The sequence below is a fragment of the Arachis ipaensis genome, chromosome B02, assembly GCF_000816755.2.
Source record: "Arachis ipaensis cultivar K30076 chromosome B02, Araip1.1, whole genome shotgun sequence".
Lineage (NCBI taxonomy): Eukaryota > Viridiplantae > Streptophyta > Magnoliopsida > Fabales > Fabaceae > Arachis > Arachis ipaensis.
In genome coordinates, this window is record NC_029786.2 from 9,559,714 (window position 1) to 9,579,740 (window position 20,027).

The following is a 20,027-nucleotide window of genomic DNA, read 5'->3' on the forward strand; positions in this document are numbered from 1 at the left end:
TAAATACACTAAAAAAATAATTTATAAAAAAATTCACATAATAATTTTAGCACGTGCCTTAATCCCAAAACAATTACTAATAATAATTTGCAAGGTCATTTGTTGATCTAAAATTAAGATACTTCTAATAATTTGAAGTTAATTATTAAGAGGTCAAACTAGATAAGCATAATCTAGTCCATTTTACCGTTGACGACGGTTCTACTGCTCATACCGCTGCTGCGTCTTAGTCTTTGGTTACCAGAATATTCCAAAAGAATAAACTACCTTCTTCCGTAACAATCACACTATCACAGCAAATAGAACCGTAGAAGAAACTACAAAGCGCTGATCTGATCTCTGATCTGGTTTCTGATCAGATCAACCTCCGATTCCGATGGCTTCCACGGAGGGTTTGGTACCAATAACTAGGGCTCATCTTGCTTCTTATTACGACAAATACCCCTGTCCACCTCTTTCTGACGATGTCTCTCGCCTTTCTTCTGAGATTCGATCAATTTCCAATGACTTGCTCCATCAGCATCCTCCTACCCAAGGTTTCGTTACTAACTTGCTCTTTCAATTATTATTATTATTGCTTAATCTCCTGCTAATTCCGAATCGCAGAGCTAGTTGCTTTGCAGTAACTGCATTGATTAGTTGTTTTATTTTATTTTGGAGGAGAAAGGAAATGGCTTTTAAGTGGAAGTAGGAGAAGGAACTGGTTTAGAATGTAAAATGGAATTCAGAGTTATAGTTCTCAAAACCTTTCCTTCACTTTCAAAACCTCATTTCGCAAACACCGCCAAGGGCGATTCTAATCTGCATTTGGTGCGCTTTCAAAGATGTTTGCCTAGTTAGCTGGAGAATATACATAATACAACTTTTACTTAATCACATTGTTGGAAACTTGTAGGAAAATTAGGATCATGCAAAAATTCTGAATGTCTTAGTGCTCCTTATTGAAATTATGCATCCGGATATCAATTTTATAGCAACTATGAGTTATGTAAAATTAACATCAGTTTTCATACTTAAAGATTGTTTAGGCGGAAAAATAGAAAGAAAGAAAAGAAAACTTGTTTATAGTGGCGGCACCTTAATCTTTGGGTTGCCTTTGAGTATAAATATTTTTTGCTTTAGAATGTTATTCAAGGGTTGTAGTATTTCAGGAGAAAGCATGTTAATAAAAGAAGCAGATGGCCAACCACCACATAAAATTGATGAGAACATGTGGAAGAATAGAGAATACATTGAAGAGACGATTTTTTTACTTGATAAACCTAACTGGCCAGAGGCGGTAATGTATACATTTTTTATTTCGCTTTACCTTTTATATGTGATTGACTGGATTTTTTGAAACCAATATGTGAATTTACGAATGCAGAGCCTGGGGCATTCTATAACTTCCCTTCGGCATAATCTACATACTGATATTTTAGCTTCTATGAATTAATATGAAGCAACCATAGGTGAAAAATTTTGCGCATTCTTAGATACCAGCTTTTTTTTTTCCAGCTGAAACAGCCGTCCTCACCTAGTGAAGTAGAATATGCTGTTATACTTGGGCAGCTGAAAGATAAACTTTATAGTACTTTGAAGTTTTTGGAATCTTTCCAAGCAAAGAATTCTGAGCATGTGTTTAACACAGGTACCTCTTTGCTTTCGTATTGAATTGTAATGGTTAACATACTTCTTATTGCCCCTGTATTTTTGTTGCATACTTTATTCTGCTTTCTTTCTCATATATGCCTTTTATGTTATTAGTCTTAGTGGAAATCAAGCAGCAACACTGGGTCTGTTGTGTGTGTGTGTGTAAGCAAGTGTGAGGAGAGATGGGAAATTCTGTTTGATTTACGAAATGCATGGAAAAATTATTATAACTGTAATATACCTTCTAGAAGAAGCCAAGAACACCAAGAAGAATTAGCCCATTTGAAAAAGCAGTATCCTTAAAGATTCGATAAAGCTTTTTATGTTGGTTGTCAACTACATAACACGGCCCTCCAATTATTTTCGCACTTGATTAAAAAACAAGACATTATAATGATGTAGCCAACTGTGGGGTGAGGATTATTATTATTAATTTTCCATGGTTGATGTCTCGACAAGTATGAATCTGTGTGCTAAAGGAAAAGGCGATTTGGAACCTGTGTTCTCTTCCTGAGAAAAAGAGAGTATTGGAGCAGCAAATGATAAATGCAGATATTTTCTTTGTCTGAGTAATATATTAGGGAATAGGATGATACTATCTTATTGCATCGTTCCTGGGCTTGCAAGCTGAATTTGTTGCTTTAGATGTTATACTGCTAAACTATGGCATTAAAGCAGTCAATAGTAGCTCATATCGGTTTAGTTACTCTAGTAATAGAGTGAGTTAGTGAGATACTTAAGAGAGCCATAACTAAGAGTTAGCTAAACAGATTGGACTAAAAAGGTGCCAGCTAGGGTTAACAGCTATAACTAAAGTTAGAATAGAACCCTATGGTAGCTAACTCTGCAAGACAGTGTCACTAATAGTGGTGCGGAAGATGACCTTATTGTTAATTTAAGATCTAGGTCCTTGGATAAGTGATTTCATGACATTAATGATCTTTTGGTTTCACTTCTGGTTTATTTGTGTAGAATAATATAAACAAGTGAATTCCAAAGTGAAGGACTTTGTTGGTTTTTATGTTTTATAATCTATTTAAGTCATGTATTAATCATTTTTGCATCCTTTTCTATAAAGAATTAGTTTTGATAAGCTCTATGAATTGCTTCATGGTCATACTTTACTTTCTGGTCATTCTTTCATTTTGATTCTGCATTAGTTTGTTGAAATTCCTATTCAACACACACTTAAATTCATATGCAGTTATGACATATTTACCTCAAGACTTTCGAGGAACACTCCTCAGACAGCAACGGGAGCGCTCGGAGAGGAATAAGCAAGCAGAGGTTGATGCTTTGGTAAATTCTGGTGGTAGCATACAAGAGCGATATGCTCTTCTTTGGAAACAACAAATGGATAGGTGAGAGCCTTAACAATTGTATGTCTCTTCTTGTTCATGAAATAATAAGAGATATATAAAGCAACTTAAGTGTCACAGGAGAAGGCAGTTGGCTCAGCTTGGTTCTGCAACCGGAGTCTATAAAACACTTGTGAAGTATCTTGTTGGAGTTCCACAGGTACAATTACTGTGGATTGTTAATATGTGGCTGTCCTGTCCTCTGCTCCTCATTCTACATGCTTATATTTTCTCGTAGTGTCAGCCTAAATTAACTTTAGCACTTTTGGCTGATACATGGACTTATTCAATGATTTCAAATAATGGGTTTAGTACTGTTCAAAATGTACACATTCGGAGAAAATCGTCATTTGAATTTTGTGACTGAGTACACATTGTCTTCACTTGGGTATTATTTGTATTCTGAGACATCTTCTTTTCTGTTTGAGCTGTAGGTATTGCTTGATTTTGTTAGGCAGATAAACGATGATGATGGGTAATAAATATTCAAACTCTCATCCCCGATTATGCATGCCATCATACAATATAAATAACAATAATATGTGAATTCTTTTGTGATTGTAGGCCCATGGAGGAGCAGCGTCATCGCTATGGACCACCATTATACAGCCTCACTTCGATGATTCTTTCTATTCGACTCTTTCTTTCATTATTATGGATACGATATGGAGCCACGAAACTGTAAGATACCTTGCATCTTTGTTAATTTATTGTTAATTTTATGGTTGTGTTTTAAACCACTGTTCTATGGCTGTTTAACAAGATTGGTTATGTTTTAATGTTCTGTCTTCTAGCTTCAAGGGTTAAATGTAAATATAATTTTTTATGAATATGAAATACCCGGGAATTGTGTCAAATGTCAGTTTATTGCTTGGTCTTTCTAATAGTCTAATAGAATGGCTTGTTGCCATTGTCAAAATGTGAATGTGATTAGTCCAACCCCAGATGGCAAACCCATAAAATCCTGCATCTTACTTGAGAAACCACCCAAATATAGACCAGAGCAGTTCAATAGTACCCTGGATCAGAATTTATCAGCAACCAACCCTTGAGGGCAAGTGCGGACCATATTGATAGACTATGGAAATGGAAGTACCATTAAAGGAATGGCCATGAACCCAACAAACTCCCCTGCATAGCTGGATGGAGACACTTAGACATGCACAATATACACAATAATGCTGCACCAACTGCTCCTGGGCATAATCATCCCTGGATCACAGTCAAGGCATCCTGCTATTCCCTAGATTGTATGTTAGGACATAAGGCAAATGGAGGAGAAGGATGTATTTGTTATTAGACCTTGACCCTGGATGTTGAGAATGAAGCTCATTGATTTGCTATGATTGTATTTAGCATCAATTTGTGGCAATTATCAAATGATTTTTTATTAGTTACTTCCTTTTTAAAAAAAAAAGATAAAAGATATGATCAGCTTCTTAAATCTAGCAAACACCGCTAATTGAGTTTCAGTTGTCAATTTGATGATATGTTATGTTTTGATAAGTACATAACTGATTAGACAAAGGATTGAGTGTTATGGAGATTTGGAGGGTGTGATGTCTTAGAATTCATAGAACTCTGAGTTCAAAGATTTTGAAACTTTATGTTTTTTAAATCTTGCTAAGAACATACATCTTGCTTCTCTATCATAATCCACGGGACTTGGAAGGAGATCCTCCTAGTATGTAGAGAGATTTAGGGGCTTTGTTTGTTTGATTCCATTGAAGAAGTGATATTCTAGTAATTATTTTACAATACTAGACATCATGGTAATTCTCCATCTCCTGCTTTATCTGGATATTGTTAATAGAAAAAGGGAGCAGCTGGCTCTGCTGGAAGAAGCTGTTGAAGTCTACACCAGAGAGTTTGAGAGGTTCATGAAATTTATTAGGTATTGTAATGGTTTAATGCTTCTGTTCATATTTCTTATACTGCAATATCTGTTTATAGTTGTTTATACTCGTGTTAAATTGGTTCCATGTGGCCTCCCCCACCTAGTGGGATAAGGCTTTTTTCTAATGGTGTTAAATTGGTGATACCTATATCTGATTCCATCGTTACATCCGTTATATATTACTAACTTTATAACAAAAATGTGCCACATGACACTCTCTCATTGCAATTGAATTGAAATCTTTCTCTCCAAAATTAAAGAGGTCTCTCCTTCCCCCTCTTCCCTTTTCTTTGTCTCTTCCTTCCCCACTCATTTTATCTTTTCTTATATATTATCACTAATTACTAATTAGACAACTAAAATGTATCACATGATATTTTCTCATTACAATTGAAATTGAAATCTACTATATATTGTTAATTTGAAAATCAAAATGTGCCATATGGCACTCTATCTCATTGCAATCGAAATAAAATCTTTTCCTCTAAAATTAAAGAGTTCTCTCTCCCTTCTCCACTCACTTTATCTCTCTTGGCTTTTTAGTTAATATGCTACAATTTCTAAAACTTATTACGAAATGCACTCTTTGCAAACTATTTATTCAGATGCCTCTGTTTTTCCAGTGGCATCTATATGTTTTTTTTTGGTATCCTGACTGGAAAGCGCTTATCCAGGAAGCGCTTCTAACAAAGACAATGCTAACCCATAAAGCGTTCACTATACAAGAGGTGCTGGAGCAGAACACGAATCTCATATCCCTTTCTTTTTCTCATTTAATAAAATCTTTAATATTTATTACAACAACGTTAGATATTATTAATTTTTAAATTTATAATAAAAATTAAATATTGAGATATAAAATAAAAATTGAATATTGAGATATAATTTATTTTGAAAAATTTAGAATTCTGTAATATTATTACGGACAAAAATACTAGCAATAATATAATATTGTTCTCATGGAAAACTTTGAAATTAATTTACGGCCTATATTTGATGGTTTTCCAGAATATAACTATCTGTTTCATAATTTTGTGTATGGTGGTGTTGTTAAATTGGTGATACCTAACTCTGGTTCCACATTACATAATATTGGTTGACATTCAGAATTTAGGGAAATTATTTACAGCCTGCTAGTATATTTGATGGTGGTTTTCCACAATACAACTATTTGTTCTGATAATTTTGTTTGCATTTAATAATTTTCTTATTGAAGGACAGTTCAATTTCATCTGAACTTTCTTAGTGATTTATATGATCTTGGAATACCTTGTTAAATGTATGATTAACCTGAGGAAACTTAAAAATCAGTATCTATAAAGTGATGATATTTGGGCTGTGTTCTCCCCATGCAAAATGATAGTGAATTTCAATGTGCTTTTATCTTTTCATTGAGGATTGGACTTCCAAATCAAAGTAAACCTGTCCTCTATCTGTAAAAGCTGGTATAAGGTGAATGTTAGCATATATAATATAAAAGAAATGCATGAATATCTGACCTAGAATGGGTTGCGAACCTCCTGTTCTGTCTATATTGATAACTTTGATAAAGAGAATAAGGAGTTTGCTAGTCTTGTTCTATATCCAATATCTCCAAATTCTTTCCTCAGCACTCTAAACACCTCTCACCTCTCCCCCTACTCCACTACTATGTATCTTTGCAAAGTTTCGTACAAAATATCTCCTTGCCTCTCCTACTTTTATTCCTTTTAGAACCAGTGCCTATAAATAGTTACTTGTGCTAACATTACAAGAGAGTGGGAGTAATTAATAAGCATTGTGATTTGAAGTTGTTCAGCACTATCAGCTGTCTTAGCCATCAGTTCACATGTTGCAATTCCTATTACTTGATACTCTCAACTTTTAGCCTCTACCAGAAATTTTTGTCACTGTTGAATAACTCCAACATGTTTTTATCAGTGAGGTCTTTGCAAATGCACCTTTCTTCATCTCAGCGGAGGTTGCCGGTGCTTTGGATGCAAGGTAAATATTAAAGCTTGCACTCATGTATGATTTCCTCTATTTTGATGTTAATTTTCAAGGTTTTCAATTTCAGCAAAAATGATGACTACAAAGAGATAACTGTTCCAGCTGGCAAAACTTATGAGGTATATTTACAAGTCTTGCAAAATATCTTCATTTCTATTTTTCCTTAATTGTGAGAGCTGCTTATTTTCTTTTTGCATCTGATCATCCTTTTGAAATGTAGGAATTAAAATTATATTGATACAGATGTGAATAGGTGAAAAAACCGCATAATTATCTGGTGGTGATCTAATTGAATTCATTTGCGCTTTAAAAGGTTGCATTTGAGGGAGACCTATAAAATTACGAACAATTGAAACAAAGTGATGAATATGAAACTATATTTGGTCATGTCAAAGTTTGTAGTATTCATTGGAGATAAGGAAAAGACAGTGATGAAAGACTAATTCTATCAATATGTAGAAATCTTAGACAAGAGTAATACAAATCTACTAAAAGAACAAAAATCCTAAAATGATCAGAGTTGCCATTATCATGGGTAGCTATCAACTGAGAAGCTAGAAAGAAAGGGAAATCATGTGACTGAGTTTGTGATTCAATTCAATTTTTCTTTTCCACATAAACATGTAGCATCTCTTTTTTTTTCTTTTGATTTTATATTTTAAAATTTAAAATCCTGTTTATATCATGTTACTGGACAGTTTCAGTTGAATGAATCAGACTTGTCTTTTCTTAGGTTTTGCTCTCAGTGGACTCCGTAAACTCGTACATTGCATGGGATTTTTCATTAGTACAAGGCAAGATAAATATGGTATTGCTACAGTACAACATTTGTATTTGAAGAATTCATGATGTTTTCCTTGCATCTGTATGAGGTGAAATTTCTGTTTTCTGTGATTTATTGTCAGGATATTGGATTTAGTTTGGAGTTTTTAAGTCCTTCTGGCGACAAAACTGTAAGTTATTCTGCTTTAATATATGCACTGTTTTGTTCCCTTCCCCCCAAAACACACCGACACGTTGAGTGATTGAAAAGCTACCCTTCCCGGAAAGCTCTTACTTTGATTAATTTTGCTCTTGTATGGAGAATCCCGTACCCTCCAATTACTTGTATCATTGAATTAATGATATTCTTATTCTTCAAAGAAATTTTGCATTGTGTTTTCAATTGATTTTGCCAGAAAGCATTTCTCATGTCATTCTTAAATCAGCCATTATCATCTTCAACTATTGGGCCCACCACCAGTTGCTTTGGCACAGCTGATGTTACCGTACCGCCGCTACGAGTCTGACCAAGTGAGTTTTTCATGCTTGTAGCAACTTAAAAACTTTACTAAGCATTTGACATGTAAGTTCTCATCTTAGATTTTCCTCCATATAATTTTAGGGAAACTTCTGCACATTAATGGGTGGAAGCTATAAGCTGATATGGGACAACACGTACTCAACCTTTTTTAAAAAGGTATGCAAATTTTGCTTCATTCATTTCATGCTGTTACACTTTTTTAGTCCGATATTTTTCATTGCACTAAACGGGAATTTTGTTATGTGCATTATATGAGATGCAGGTAGTGCGATACAAACTAGATTGTATACCACCAGTCACAGAGCCTGTGGAATCTGACTGAAGCAAGGGAAGGTTATTATTCATTTTAATCTTGCTGTAAACAAAAATTTCCATTTCCATTATATTCACCGCTGGATTAATAGGCATTAATGTGTCTATTAATCTTCTTTTTATTTATTAAAATGTGTGTAATAGTAACAACAGTGAGATTAATGAAGATGATAATTATTTTACATTTTAATTGAAAGATCTTGAATCTATGTTTTAGAAATAGTAAAAAATGTCGTCTAATTCCCATTATATATATGTGGAGGGTAAGGAAATATCTTCACACAATTTCTTTATTGTTTAAAGCTGCATATTTTATTTGCTTATATTATGTGTATATCTTATGATCGTATTTGAAGATTGATCAAGAGAATTTATAGTTTAGAATTTAGGTTTTGTTTGATTTCTGTTCCAGGATAATACACAAGAACAATATTGAAACATAGAAAACAAATCTCTCTTGATTTTTGTTATAATGAATAGAATTTAAAAAGTGGATAAGTCTCATGTTTAGTTTAAATGACAAAACAAATGACTAAAATAAATTCTTTCTGGTTAAAAAAAAAAATTCTAAATTTCTAACATCCTAATTGTTTGTCATCACAATCATTGTATATGAGCAAATTTTTTTTAAAGTTTATTTTTATAACTAAAAAAATATTTGCTCAGTATTTTTTTTTTTAAAAAAAACCTTAGTTATCCATAGAGGTGCATATCTATTTACTAGATTCTATAAATTGCAAATAACATCATAATTTATTACTTTATTAACGAAATAAACATTACCCAATGTCACATAAGAGTAAATTATTACATGTCGAAAGTCTTGAACGAGAAGTAATGATCATCTATGCAGAATAGTATATGACTTAATAGGAATGCACTTCACTCCTGTTATAAAAAAGACCAGAAGGACTACCATTTGGAAGTAATGCTAATCTCACAACATTAGCAGCACCTTCTTCCACCGTATAAAAGCCAGTATTTGCAGTGATATCAGTCTTAATATAACCAGGACAAAGACAATTGATGCAAAAAGTAGGGAACATTTTGGCAAGAATTCTTGTATAGGCATTCATAGCAGCTTTGGAGAGAGTGTAGGCACCAAAAGTCGTAGGCCAGCCTTTGTCTTTTAATGACCCTTCTTTGAAATCTTTCATAAACTCATTTAACACCACATCCACTCTCTCTTCAGTAAGGTTTTCGGCATCACTTAAGATCCCTTTGCCCCATTTGTTTGATATACGCTGTGTTTAACATAAATAAGTATTTTTATGGTCATTATTTGTAAAAAAAAAAAAAAATTAATTTAGTGAAATATTTTTTTACTACTATTAATTGTAAAAATGGTTGTTTACTATTTTTTATAGTCACTTGTCAATCAAAAAATAAAATTTCTCTAACATATTTCTTGCAGTTAAATAATTGTTAAATAACCATTTTTAATAACAGTTCGATTGACATTGGATGATTATTGATGACCAAACAAAAATGTGAATAAATGTTAACTAAATGTTTTTCGTTTTCCCTAAAGAATACTTTTAACTATTTTTAATAATAACCTAAAAAATTACTCTACTAAAATAATTATTTTTAGTGGACATAAAAAGTTGTACTTTTTTTTTCCCTTGTAGCGATAGCCTCCTATAGCATAATTACATGACAAAGTCATTAACAAACTCCGGCCCAATCTAATCCATGGATACCCTAATTTTTATAATGATTCAGGAAAAAGGGTAATGCTATATTGAAAACAAAAAAATTGTAATTAAAAAAGCCAACAAAAAATTATTATATGTAATATACATATTTCTTGCTTTTTCTAGTTCTTCTTCAGATAAATCCTGAAGATTAAGAACAGGTCAATCATAATTAGTAAGCATTATATATTAGAAGATAAAATATTTAGCCCTGCTCAGAGATGCTTACCTGGGGTGTCAATATTACTGAAGGGATTAAATCGTTGTCTGTAATTACAAGTCCATTAACCCCTGCATTGTTAACCTACAAAATGCAACACTTACAAATCATCATCAAAATGAGAACTTTGAGAAGTAATCCAATATAATTAGTATATTAATTAAGGAAATGACTTAAGTTTACCAATATAGAGTTGAATATTCCTCCCCCCTCCCCCCCTAAGTTACACAACAATAAAGAGCTATCAAATTTATTTCCCCGTTTTACCCAAAACAATAACATTATTCGTATGCCAAACACTCTTAATTAATATTGTATTCAGATTATGTTTTAATTTAGGTTTATTTATTCTGTTAGTCTTTTTTGTTAAATTTACAATTAAATTTTTATACTTTTTTTTAATTTAAATTTTTACATTATTTTTAATTCTGTAATTAAGTCATTTTATGTTAAAAATATTAAAATTAACAAAATAATTTTTCAAAAAATATATGCTATGTTCTTAATTCTAAATATCTTTAATTTATGAAAAAATATTTAATTAATTTTAATATTTTTTACAATAAAAAGAATCTGATTATAAAATTAAAAGTAATGTATGAATCCAATTAAAAAAAAAAGTGTAAAGATTTAATTAAAAGTTTGGCAAAATTATCAAAACTAACGTAATTCAACTTTTAATTAAAGAAAAGCGTGTTGGTTATTAAGAAAATACTGATGATATTTACTATAAGTGGTGAAAGGGTAGCGAAATTGTTACCAGAATATCAAGTTTGCCAAATTTGGATTTGATGAAATCTGCAAGAGAAGCAATACTTGCAGGATCAGCAATATCAAGCTGGTGAAAGAACACAAAATCAGAGAGATCTTTGAGGGTTTCCAAAGCATGAAGGCCTCTCTTCTCATCTCTTGAAGTCAACACAACCTTCACTCCATTTGAAGCCAATTGCCTTACTACCTCCAATCCAATTCCTTTGTTTGCTCCACTCACAACTGCATACCTGCTTATCAACTCAAATCACTCTCTACCTTTCAGTATTTTTTTATTCTTAGAATTTTATAAAAAAATAAAAACTGAAAAAAAAATTAAAATAAGTATTTGTTTAATNNNNATTTTTATTCTATTTTGTCTTTTTTTTTAATCTTGATTATAGAAATATATCAGTTTTTTTGTCCGTAAAATATCACAGGTATATTTTCACTAAATTATATTGTAATGGAATATAATGAAAAATATAAAATACTTAGTTTCAATATAAAAAACAACACATAGTTGTAATAACAAAAAAAAAGCGTGTTATTCTAAATTTGAAAAAAAATTTAAATATAATATTTGTTGTTATTCAAGTTCATCAGTCAATATAGGTATTTGTAGGTATAAAATATTTATAACTAATTTTCTATTTTTGTAATTTTTTCTTGAATTCTCATCAATAGCAATAAAAACTTTTTTTGAAAGTCTCTATCGGTCATAATCAGTTAACATTTTCTTTTTTTTTTTTCATATTTATTTCATCAATTTGGAATCATTAGACATACTACTTTTCATATTTATCTTCTTCTTAATCTAATTTTTTTACAATAATCTTTTTTTTTTTTGGTGACTTTTTTACAATAATCTTTAATAGAATCTATTCTTTTTCTTCTAATAATAATTGTACAATAAATTGCAATATCAAATACTAAAAGAAAATATAATACAGTACAAAATAATTCATCAAACATGTAACATGCAAAAAAATAATACCAAAGAAAAAAAAATAATGGATTTACAATACAAAACAATCCATCAAACATGTAATATACAAAAAAAGAAAATAAAATAATTCACTGCAATAAGAAGCTATACCTAGCAAGTTTAAAGGGGAAAAAAAAAGAGAAAAACATTGTAATCTAATTGTAATTAGGAGATACTACCTAGCAATTTTTTGTTGCAAAGTTAGTTAAAGGATAATGGGTAATGGATAAAATAAGAAACATAAAGCAATCATATATACCTATACCTTTATATATATAAACTATGTTATTGAAAGTTTGAAGAAGGTGGTGTACTTCACCTTTGTGGAGCTTCTTCCATCTTCAGTTTGAAACTGAACAAGGCTTATATTATTAGCTTAACTTCTCCTCTTTAGCATGCATGAAAAAAATGATATTTTAATATTAAGCCATTTTTCAATGATAATTTCTCATAAAGCTAGCTCTGAGTGATTTTTTTTAGTGTGTGTAACTATATATAGACTTTGGAGATTAATCTCGTCCATCTTATATAACATTAAATAATATAAAATATATAGCAGATATTTATAAACTGATGGGCCAATGGATAATACAATTATATCTCTTTTTATTTATTTATTTTTTGTGTGGTGAAACAGTGAACACGTACAGAATTGGAAACAGACACATTCTTTCACGGAAATATTTGCTGCCTTCATTTGTTGGGGAGTCCCGTTAGGTAAGCAGGTTCAGTCAATTCTTGCCCATTTTTATTGGCTGATCCCAAAATCCATTATATCAAAAAACAATCATCTAATTATCCAGAGTAACTCTAATTCACTATAATTTAAGAATTATCGTTGATTTTTTACCAACTCCAATTTTTACCATTTCATAGTTTATCTTCATCTTCCACCCACAACGGCCGTGCCATCGAACAGCCTCTTTCTGATTCTATTCTGTTGCCGCTGACAACACCAATTAGCGCTGCTGCTGCTTCCGTTCATGAGCAAATGCGCATCTTCAGAACGCAGCTCAGCGCCGTTGTTGCTTCTGACTCAGGTCACCCTCATTGCACTGATTCATTATCTTTAGAAACCATTGAAGTTGCGCCGCCATCTCCATTCGACCGTTCGAACGAGCTTTCTCCTGCTCTTTCACATCCAGAAAAGACACATCTATTAAAGACACATCTAAATAAATTTAAAACAAAAGACACCCCTATTAAAAATTCATTCAAACAAATTTTAAATAGAAAACACATCTATTAAAAACACATCTAAACAAGTTTTAAACAGAAGATGCATCCTATATAATTAGGTACAGAAGAACATGCAAACTAAACCAATCGGAATTAACATGCAAACTAAACCACTACTTACCTTGTGAACACGTTGATTATCGTCACCGGTCAAATACGCAACATTGATGGCTCCATCGACGAAGCGGGCGGAGATTTGCGGGCTGGAATGCAACCGAATTTGCGGGCGGAGCTTAGTGCAGGAATACGGACGGAAGTGTGTGCGGTCTTAATGGAAGCGTTGCACGCAACTATCCACCAGTGGATTGAGGAGGCCGTGGGTTGCGTTACGAAGGGCGTTGGAGGTGACATTCCAGATGTTTATACGGGCGGACATGCAGACGGGGTGAATGTCAGCGTCCGACGGTCTGAGGATGGGGGTCGCGTGGGCAATTGAACAAAAACACGGTACTGTGAAAAAGAAATGGAGAGGACGCGATAATTGGAATCCTAGTTTTTCAAATTTTTATTTATTAGTAATTATTTAAATTTTATTTTTTTAAAATATAAAATTAATAATTATTAATTGCAGTTATTTAAAGTTGGTTGGTTTTTAATTCTACTTTTTTTTTTGTGATACACCATGTCATCGTTTGATGTTTATAATTTATTATTGAATTGGAATGAATTTAACTGAATCCACATTTAATCAATGATGAGTCAATACTGTGTTATGAATAACTGGAAAACTGAAATGAATGAATAAGTTTAGAGAATTAATTTTTAATTAGTTNNNTTAGAGGATTAAAGTTTAGAAGTAAAATTTAAAATTTAAAATAAAAAATTAATTTAAAAAGTTACGATATTAACCAAAAAAAATTAATTTTTTAATCTAATACTAAATTATTAATAAAAGGTTGTGAGGTAGTAAAAATCCAACGTGACATGTCATGTCAGAGAGAGTTTGAGAATTGGACTTTTTATTATATTCTCTAGAGAGTTAGTTCATATGTGGTCTCCCATTCAATATATCATTTTTTTCAAGTAAACTTTGCTTCTTATTTTCTATGAAACAACTTCTTCCTTTAATCAATTCTCCTTCATTCTCTACTTTAATATGTATTTCCTCTTCACTTAACAAGTGCCAAAAACCTAAAATTTTAAATTTGAATGACAAAAAAGGGGTATAATTATAACCCAACATTCATTGTTCAATAAATTTGTATAATTGCTTCTCCCCTTATTTTTTTCAATTAGTCATCGTGGTGGTGTTGGCATTGCAATGAACATCGTGGTAGGAGTTACTACGGTCGATGAGATGGCAACCGCTATAGTGGTGGAGGAGAATATGGAGGTGGCGGTCACGGCAGAGTTCGTGGAGGCGGCGGATTCAAATGAGGAAATAGTGGAATAGAGTAGATTAGTGGAAAAAACTAAGCGGCGATGATTTAGAGCACATGCAGGAAAACTAGGAAAGCATAGAGCACATCAGCGGCAAGAAGAACAGAACGGTGAGATATATTTATTTTTTGTTATCAATTTTTTTCTTTGATATGAGAATTTAAAACTTCAATGTTGTTTAATTTTCTGATCAGCTAATGTCTCCTTAAAATCTGATTAGGTAAGAAAGGCTGGTGGTGTTAGGTGGAAGTCCATGTATGATGCTGTGAGTAAAGCAAACCGTTCTTGCTTCTCTTTTATTATCCTTTTCTCCAGGTAAGGATTATTTCCACTTTTGTTGTAATTGTTGTTTTATGATTTACTCTCCAATTTGTTATTATTATCGTTTTTCAGTAACCATATCAAGTAAAGGCTGAGAAAAATAAACTAACATATGAGGAGGATATCAGGGCCTACGACAAAAGATTGGTGATTACTTTAACTCAATGTTGTGACTCTCTCTTATATTGTGATTCATACTAATCATATGGTTGAACTCTTTTGATGTATTAAAATGAGAGCGGAGATTCTAATAAGTCAAAATTCGAGTAAATCGATGATGATGAAGAGGTGATAGAGCTTTGAACTTTATTTTCAATTGTGAAATAGATTCTGACATTAGTTGTTATTATTTGTTGTTATTGTTTTTTAACTGATGCTTGAGTTACTATATTTTTATTCTTAGGCATTTTAATATCACAAGTGATATTGCATGGTTAGCAGACAGAACAGTAAAATTTTGGGATTTAAGAACCTTTGAACTAATTGAATCTACTAAACAAGAGGTACCTAATTTTTTTGAATATTTCTACTTTTTTGTAGAATGAATCATTATAATTCGATATATATGTCATTAAAATGTATATCTAGCACTTTTCACTTGGAATTTGTGGTAACACTTTCATCAATTTTATAGTTATATCATTACAAACTTCATGAAAACTGTTTTATGACTTCTGTAGTGGATCATCAATCTTGATCCTTATAAATTATAAATTATTTTATTCTTAATTTCTGTCATTTGTATCATTGCTTCTACCAAGCTTAATAATGTGCTCGAAGTGTAGACCAAGTTGGTTTTATTAACATATATAGCACCTTGCTTATCTTGAATCTCCTGAGAAAAGGATAGGGTTTCTTGCATAGGTTGTTTTTGGAGAGTTATAATATATCTCAAATTTGACCCCTTCAAAAATAACATTGTTTGAATATAGGATGATCCTTTTATGCATACAAGTTAACTGATTTTTTTAGGTAGTGTTGAGAGTTGATGATATTAAATATAAATTTGAGTAATATTTATTAACTTTTATATCTTTTTATATGGTAATAGGTATATCTCTTATTAATCAAAATTACAAGGAAAAAACAGGGATACTGATTATGGTTGTATTTTGATATGGATATATTTGTATGACGTTGATGCGTGCATGTGTCTTTGAATTATATGCATACTTCTAGAATTTTTATGTTTAAATCTTAGTAAAAATTATTGTCATAAAGGATGCATTTGTTTGTGATTTTGGAGTGCAGAAAGTACCTTTCTTTTTTTCATAATTTTAGTATTGTTTAATATGTGATTGTGGTATAGATGTTGTGGATGCATGCAACTTTGGATGTGAAAATTTGAAAATGTTACTATATCTTAAATAATATGCAATGTGCATTATTCTCTGCCAGTGAAATTCAAATTCCATATCGACTTTTCTTTTATATGGAACAAATGGGGATGGATTTGCAATTAGAAAAGAAACAAGTAAAATTAAAGGCATTCATAGTAAGTCGCTAAATGAAGCCGAGGTGGCAGTTGTAACACCTTACCACACAGAGCTTTATTCCTAAGATGTAAAACAGAGGTGGCGAGGCGCTACGACTTCTAAAAATAAAATCTTATATATATAATATAGTTGAAGAAGAGTTATTTTAGGAGCCTTTGAAGAAAAGTTAAAAATTGAAACGGTAAAACAAAAAGCGCCACACTCACGACACATAAACGGTAAACGGAAAAGATAAGAGAAGCTAATATAGATATAACTGAAAAGAGTTCCAAGGTACAAATATCAAAGCTCAAGACTCGGCTCGCAAAGATAAACCGGCCTGGATGAAGTTAATACATCAAATACATAAACAGTGGAGATAAAAGTATACATATATACATATATCCAAAATAAAACCCCAAAGACAAGGATCTCCGCTATCAGAAGCCTCCAGCATGCCTCAGCGTGGTGCCGCTTGACCTACATCTGAAAATCACAAATATTCGTATGGAATGAGAACTGGGGGTTCTCAGCATGTAAAGGTGCCACGTACATAAGATATAAGGTCCTGGGAATGCCAGAGACAATCCTAGAATGTCGACACCCAGATTATAAAACTTAAAGAACAAACACAGAAACCATGAATCAGGATGGTTCTCTAAGGCTTTCTAAACTTAATCAATTCCTTAAATCAAACTAAAACTTAACTAGAATCCTAAATCTCTCCACCTTTCCTGTGTTTCCCCATCTCCGGTGAAGTTACAAAGACAAACAAGTAGACAATGGAAAACACATGTAGAATACAAGAAATATAGATAAAAAATACAATAAATAACATATTATAATCACTTAGTCAATCACAATTAATGCACAATCAAACAAAGTACACATATGCATATGATGAATGTATATCCTACTGGTCATGAGCTCATGTGTCGGTCACTTTGCTAGAACCCGACACATCTGATAGCTAACCCAGACATTTGTCTCTAGGTTGCGCATCCCCAAGAGTAACTTTAATGAAGGAGAGTGCCTTTCCACCTTCTCTTGGAGGTTTCACGAAGGAGAGTGCCTTTCCACATCAAAGGAGTGTGCATTTCTACCTTATAACCAGAGAAAAACCTGTAGGGGAAACGATACGAAGGAGAGTGCCTTTCCCCCTTCCCCACATCCCATCACGACAAGAGATAACACGCAAGATTCGCACCCAAACATTGCCATCTCGACCATTCCGGCCATACTCAGTCATTGCCAGTCTCAACATTCACCCCTCAATTCAGTCACACCTTCGCACTTTTCATTCTTAATTCATCATTTCTCCAGCATACTTCATCCCCAAGTTATCATCTCTTTTCTAGTTTCATCGTATTACTTGGATTACTACCATGATCTAGGGTTAAAAGAATGAAAATAGAGGTTTAGAGGTTGAAATTTGAACTTTAAAACACAAAAATTCATTTTTGCTAAAACAGGATCCACGCGTGCGTACTCTCGCATACGCGAGCTTTTAGAAATTGGGTTCCGCGTATGCAAGATTACAAAACAGTGAGCATAGCTCGCGTCGTGCGTGCAGGTCGCGTACGCGACACTCCCTTTTCTTCAAAAGCTGTAAGTCATTAAAAATTAGTTTTAAACACCTAACTTCCAACATTCATAACTTCCTCTAAAAAATCTTATTCCCACAAAATTTATACCATTTTAAATCACTTGAAAGTATCTTTAGTTTGAAAGAGATTTCATTTAAATCCAGAATTTGAGGCTTAGGTTATAGTCTGCCGAAATTTGTTAAAAATCTATTTTTACCAAAAACATTCAAAACCTATATTTTCCAATATTTCATTTTCAAACCAAGGTTTCTCAACCCAAAACAACACCAGGATCCATCCAAAGAATTTTCATACCCTTCTCACCCCTCTCTCAACATATCAATATCCACTTCTAGCAAGTTCAATCCAATAATTCATAATCATACATTTATTCATCATACACCAATATATCATTATCATTTCTTATAATCATTATCAAATCTCATCAACAACCAATACAACCAATCATTCTCATCATAAGCTCAAGATACACAACAAGAATTACTAAATCACAACAAGTTCACACAATCCAATTTATCCTACGATCACGTAGCCTAAGTTTTCATGTTATATTATACGTTATCTACGAGAAACCAAAATCATACAAAATTCAACATAATTACACATTGAATTTCGAAATTGGGAAGAAAAAAATTGAGGAAAAAAACGTGACTTTCTTACCTAATTATGTTCTGGGCTTTGTAGAGCTCTTCACAGCAAACGCGTGACCGCAAACGGTACAGCGATCGGAGCTCCGGATCAAAAATTATAAGGATTTAAAGATTAAGTGAGGATTAGGTTTGGTGTTCTTGTTTCTTCCTCCCCAAACTGTTTCAAGCATGTTTCATGTGTAAATGGTAGAGAAATGAGCTGTAGCTGATGGGTATAGGTTGCTTGGGTTGGGCCTTGGGCCCAATACGGGTCTGGTTTGGCCAGTTTGGCCCAATCTTGGGCCAAATTCTTTAAAATTAGTGTCAAAATTCTTATTTTAATTTTCTCTATCACATTAGACTATAAAATTTTATTTTCTAATTTTCTAGAATAAATATTAATTTATGAGTTAATTATTTATTAATTAATCGGGTTTTACATCCTACTCCCCTAACAGAAATTTTTGCCCTTGAAAATATCCTTCGCCACACGAGTTTATGAGAGTAGCCCTCCTTCTTAACTCGATGTATGGTGATCCTAAGGTCTTCCTACTCTATGCGCTTTTGCTGCCGCACTCTGATTCGTTTATTTCTAGGAACCTTGATCATTCTTCCAATGCCAACCAAAAGCCCCACTGAACTCTGCGTACTCCAACGGAAATATCTTACCCGGAATTATTTGGTTTGGTTCTAAGCTAAATACTAAGCTCGACCAATATATCATTATCATTTCTTATAATCATTATCAAATCTCATCAACAACCAATAATTCACCACATTCTCATCATAAGCTCAAGATACACAACAAGAATTACTAAATCACAACAAGTTCACACAATCCAATTTATCCTACGATCACGTAGCCTAAGTTTTCATGTTATATTATACGTTATCTACGAGAAACCAAAATCATACAAAATTCAACATAATTACACATTGAATTTCGAAATTGGGAAGACAAAAATTGAGAAAAAAACGTGACTTTCTTACCTAATTATGTTCTGGGCTTTGTAGAGCTATTCACGGCAAACGCGTGACCGCAAACGGTACAGCGATCGGAGCTCCGGATAAAAAATTATAAGGATTTAAAGATTAAGTGAGGATTGGGTTTGGTGTTCTTGTTTCTTCCTCCCCAAACTGTTTCAAGCATGTTTCATGTGTAAATGGTAGAGAAATGAGCTGTAGCTGATGGGTATAGGTGGCTTGGGTTGGGCCTTGGGCCCAATACGG

General features: G+C 32.6%; 2 protein-coding genes and 1 long non-coding RNA gene across 4 annotated transcripts in view; 2 read left to right on the forward strand and 1 right to left on the reverse strand.

The window, feature by feature from the left end:
* LOC107624827 overlaps window positions 163–20,027 on the forward strand; it is a 30,221-nt gene continuing 10,356 nt past the window's right edge. Inside the window, exons 1-15 of one of the 2 annotated variants that reach the window (XM_016327293.2) lie at window positions 165–536; window positions 1,152–1,279; window positions 1,498–1,630; window positions 2,837–2,993; window positions 3,072–3,150; window positions 3,425–3,465; window positions 3,555–3,671; window positions 4,804–4,884; window positions 6,808–6,870; window positions 6,944–6,995; window positions 7,610–7,684; window positions 7,782–7,829; window positions 8,134–8,169; window positions 8,261–8,335; window positions 8,442–8,713. In XM_016327293.2, coding sequence (XP_016182779.1) covers window positions 377–536; window positions 1,152–1,279; window positions 1,498–1,630; window positions 2,837–2,993; window positions 3,072–3,150; window positions 3,425–3,465; window positions 3,555–3,671; window positions 4,804–4,884; window positions 6,808–6,870; window positions 6,944–6,995; window positions 7,610–7,684; window positions 7,782–7,829; window positions 8,134–8,169; window positions 8,261–8,335; window positions 8,442–8,501 — 1,305 coding nt within the window. In that variant the 5' untranslated portion in view covers window positions 165–376 and the 3' untranslated portion in view covers window positions 8,502–8,713. Of the gene's footprint in view, window positions 537–1,151; window positions 1,280–1,497; window positions 1,631–2,836; window positions 2,994–3,071; window positions 3,151–3,424; window positions 3,466–3,554; window positions 3,672–4,803; window positions 4,885–6,807; window positions 6,871–6,943; window positions 6,996–7,609; window positions 7,685–7,781; window positions 7,830–8,133; window positions 8,170–8,260; window positions 8,336–8,441; window positions 8,714–20,027 lie in introns of those variants that run through there. The other variant, XM_016327294.2, reaches the window with a different exon arrangement.
* LOC107624830 ((+)-neomenthol dehydrogenase) overlaps window positions 9,213–20,027 on the reverse strand; it is a gene marked incomplete in the record, with an annotated part of 28,911 nt that continues 18,096 nt past the window's right edge. Inside the window, 1 exon segment of the mRNA XM_016327297.2 lies at window positions 9,213–9,735. Coding sequence (XP_016182783.1) covers window positions 9,358–9,735 — 378 coding nt within the window.
* Window positions 14,473–15,592, forward strand: LOC110268689. The gene is made up of 2 exons (XR_002357052.1): window positions 14,473–15,030; window positions 15,159–15,592. It is a non-coding gene; the product is annotated as an uncharacterized LOC110268689 (long non-coding RNA).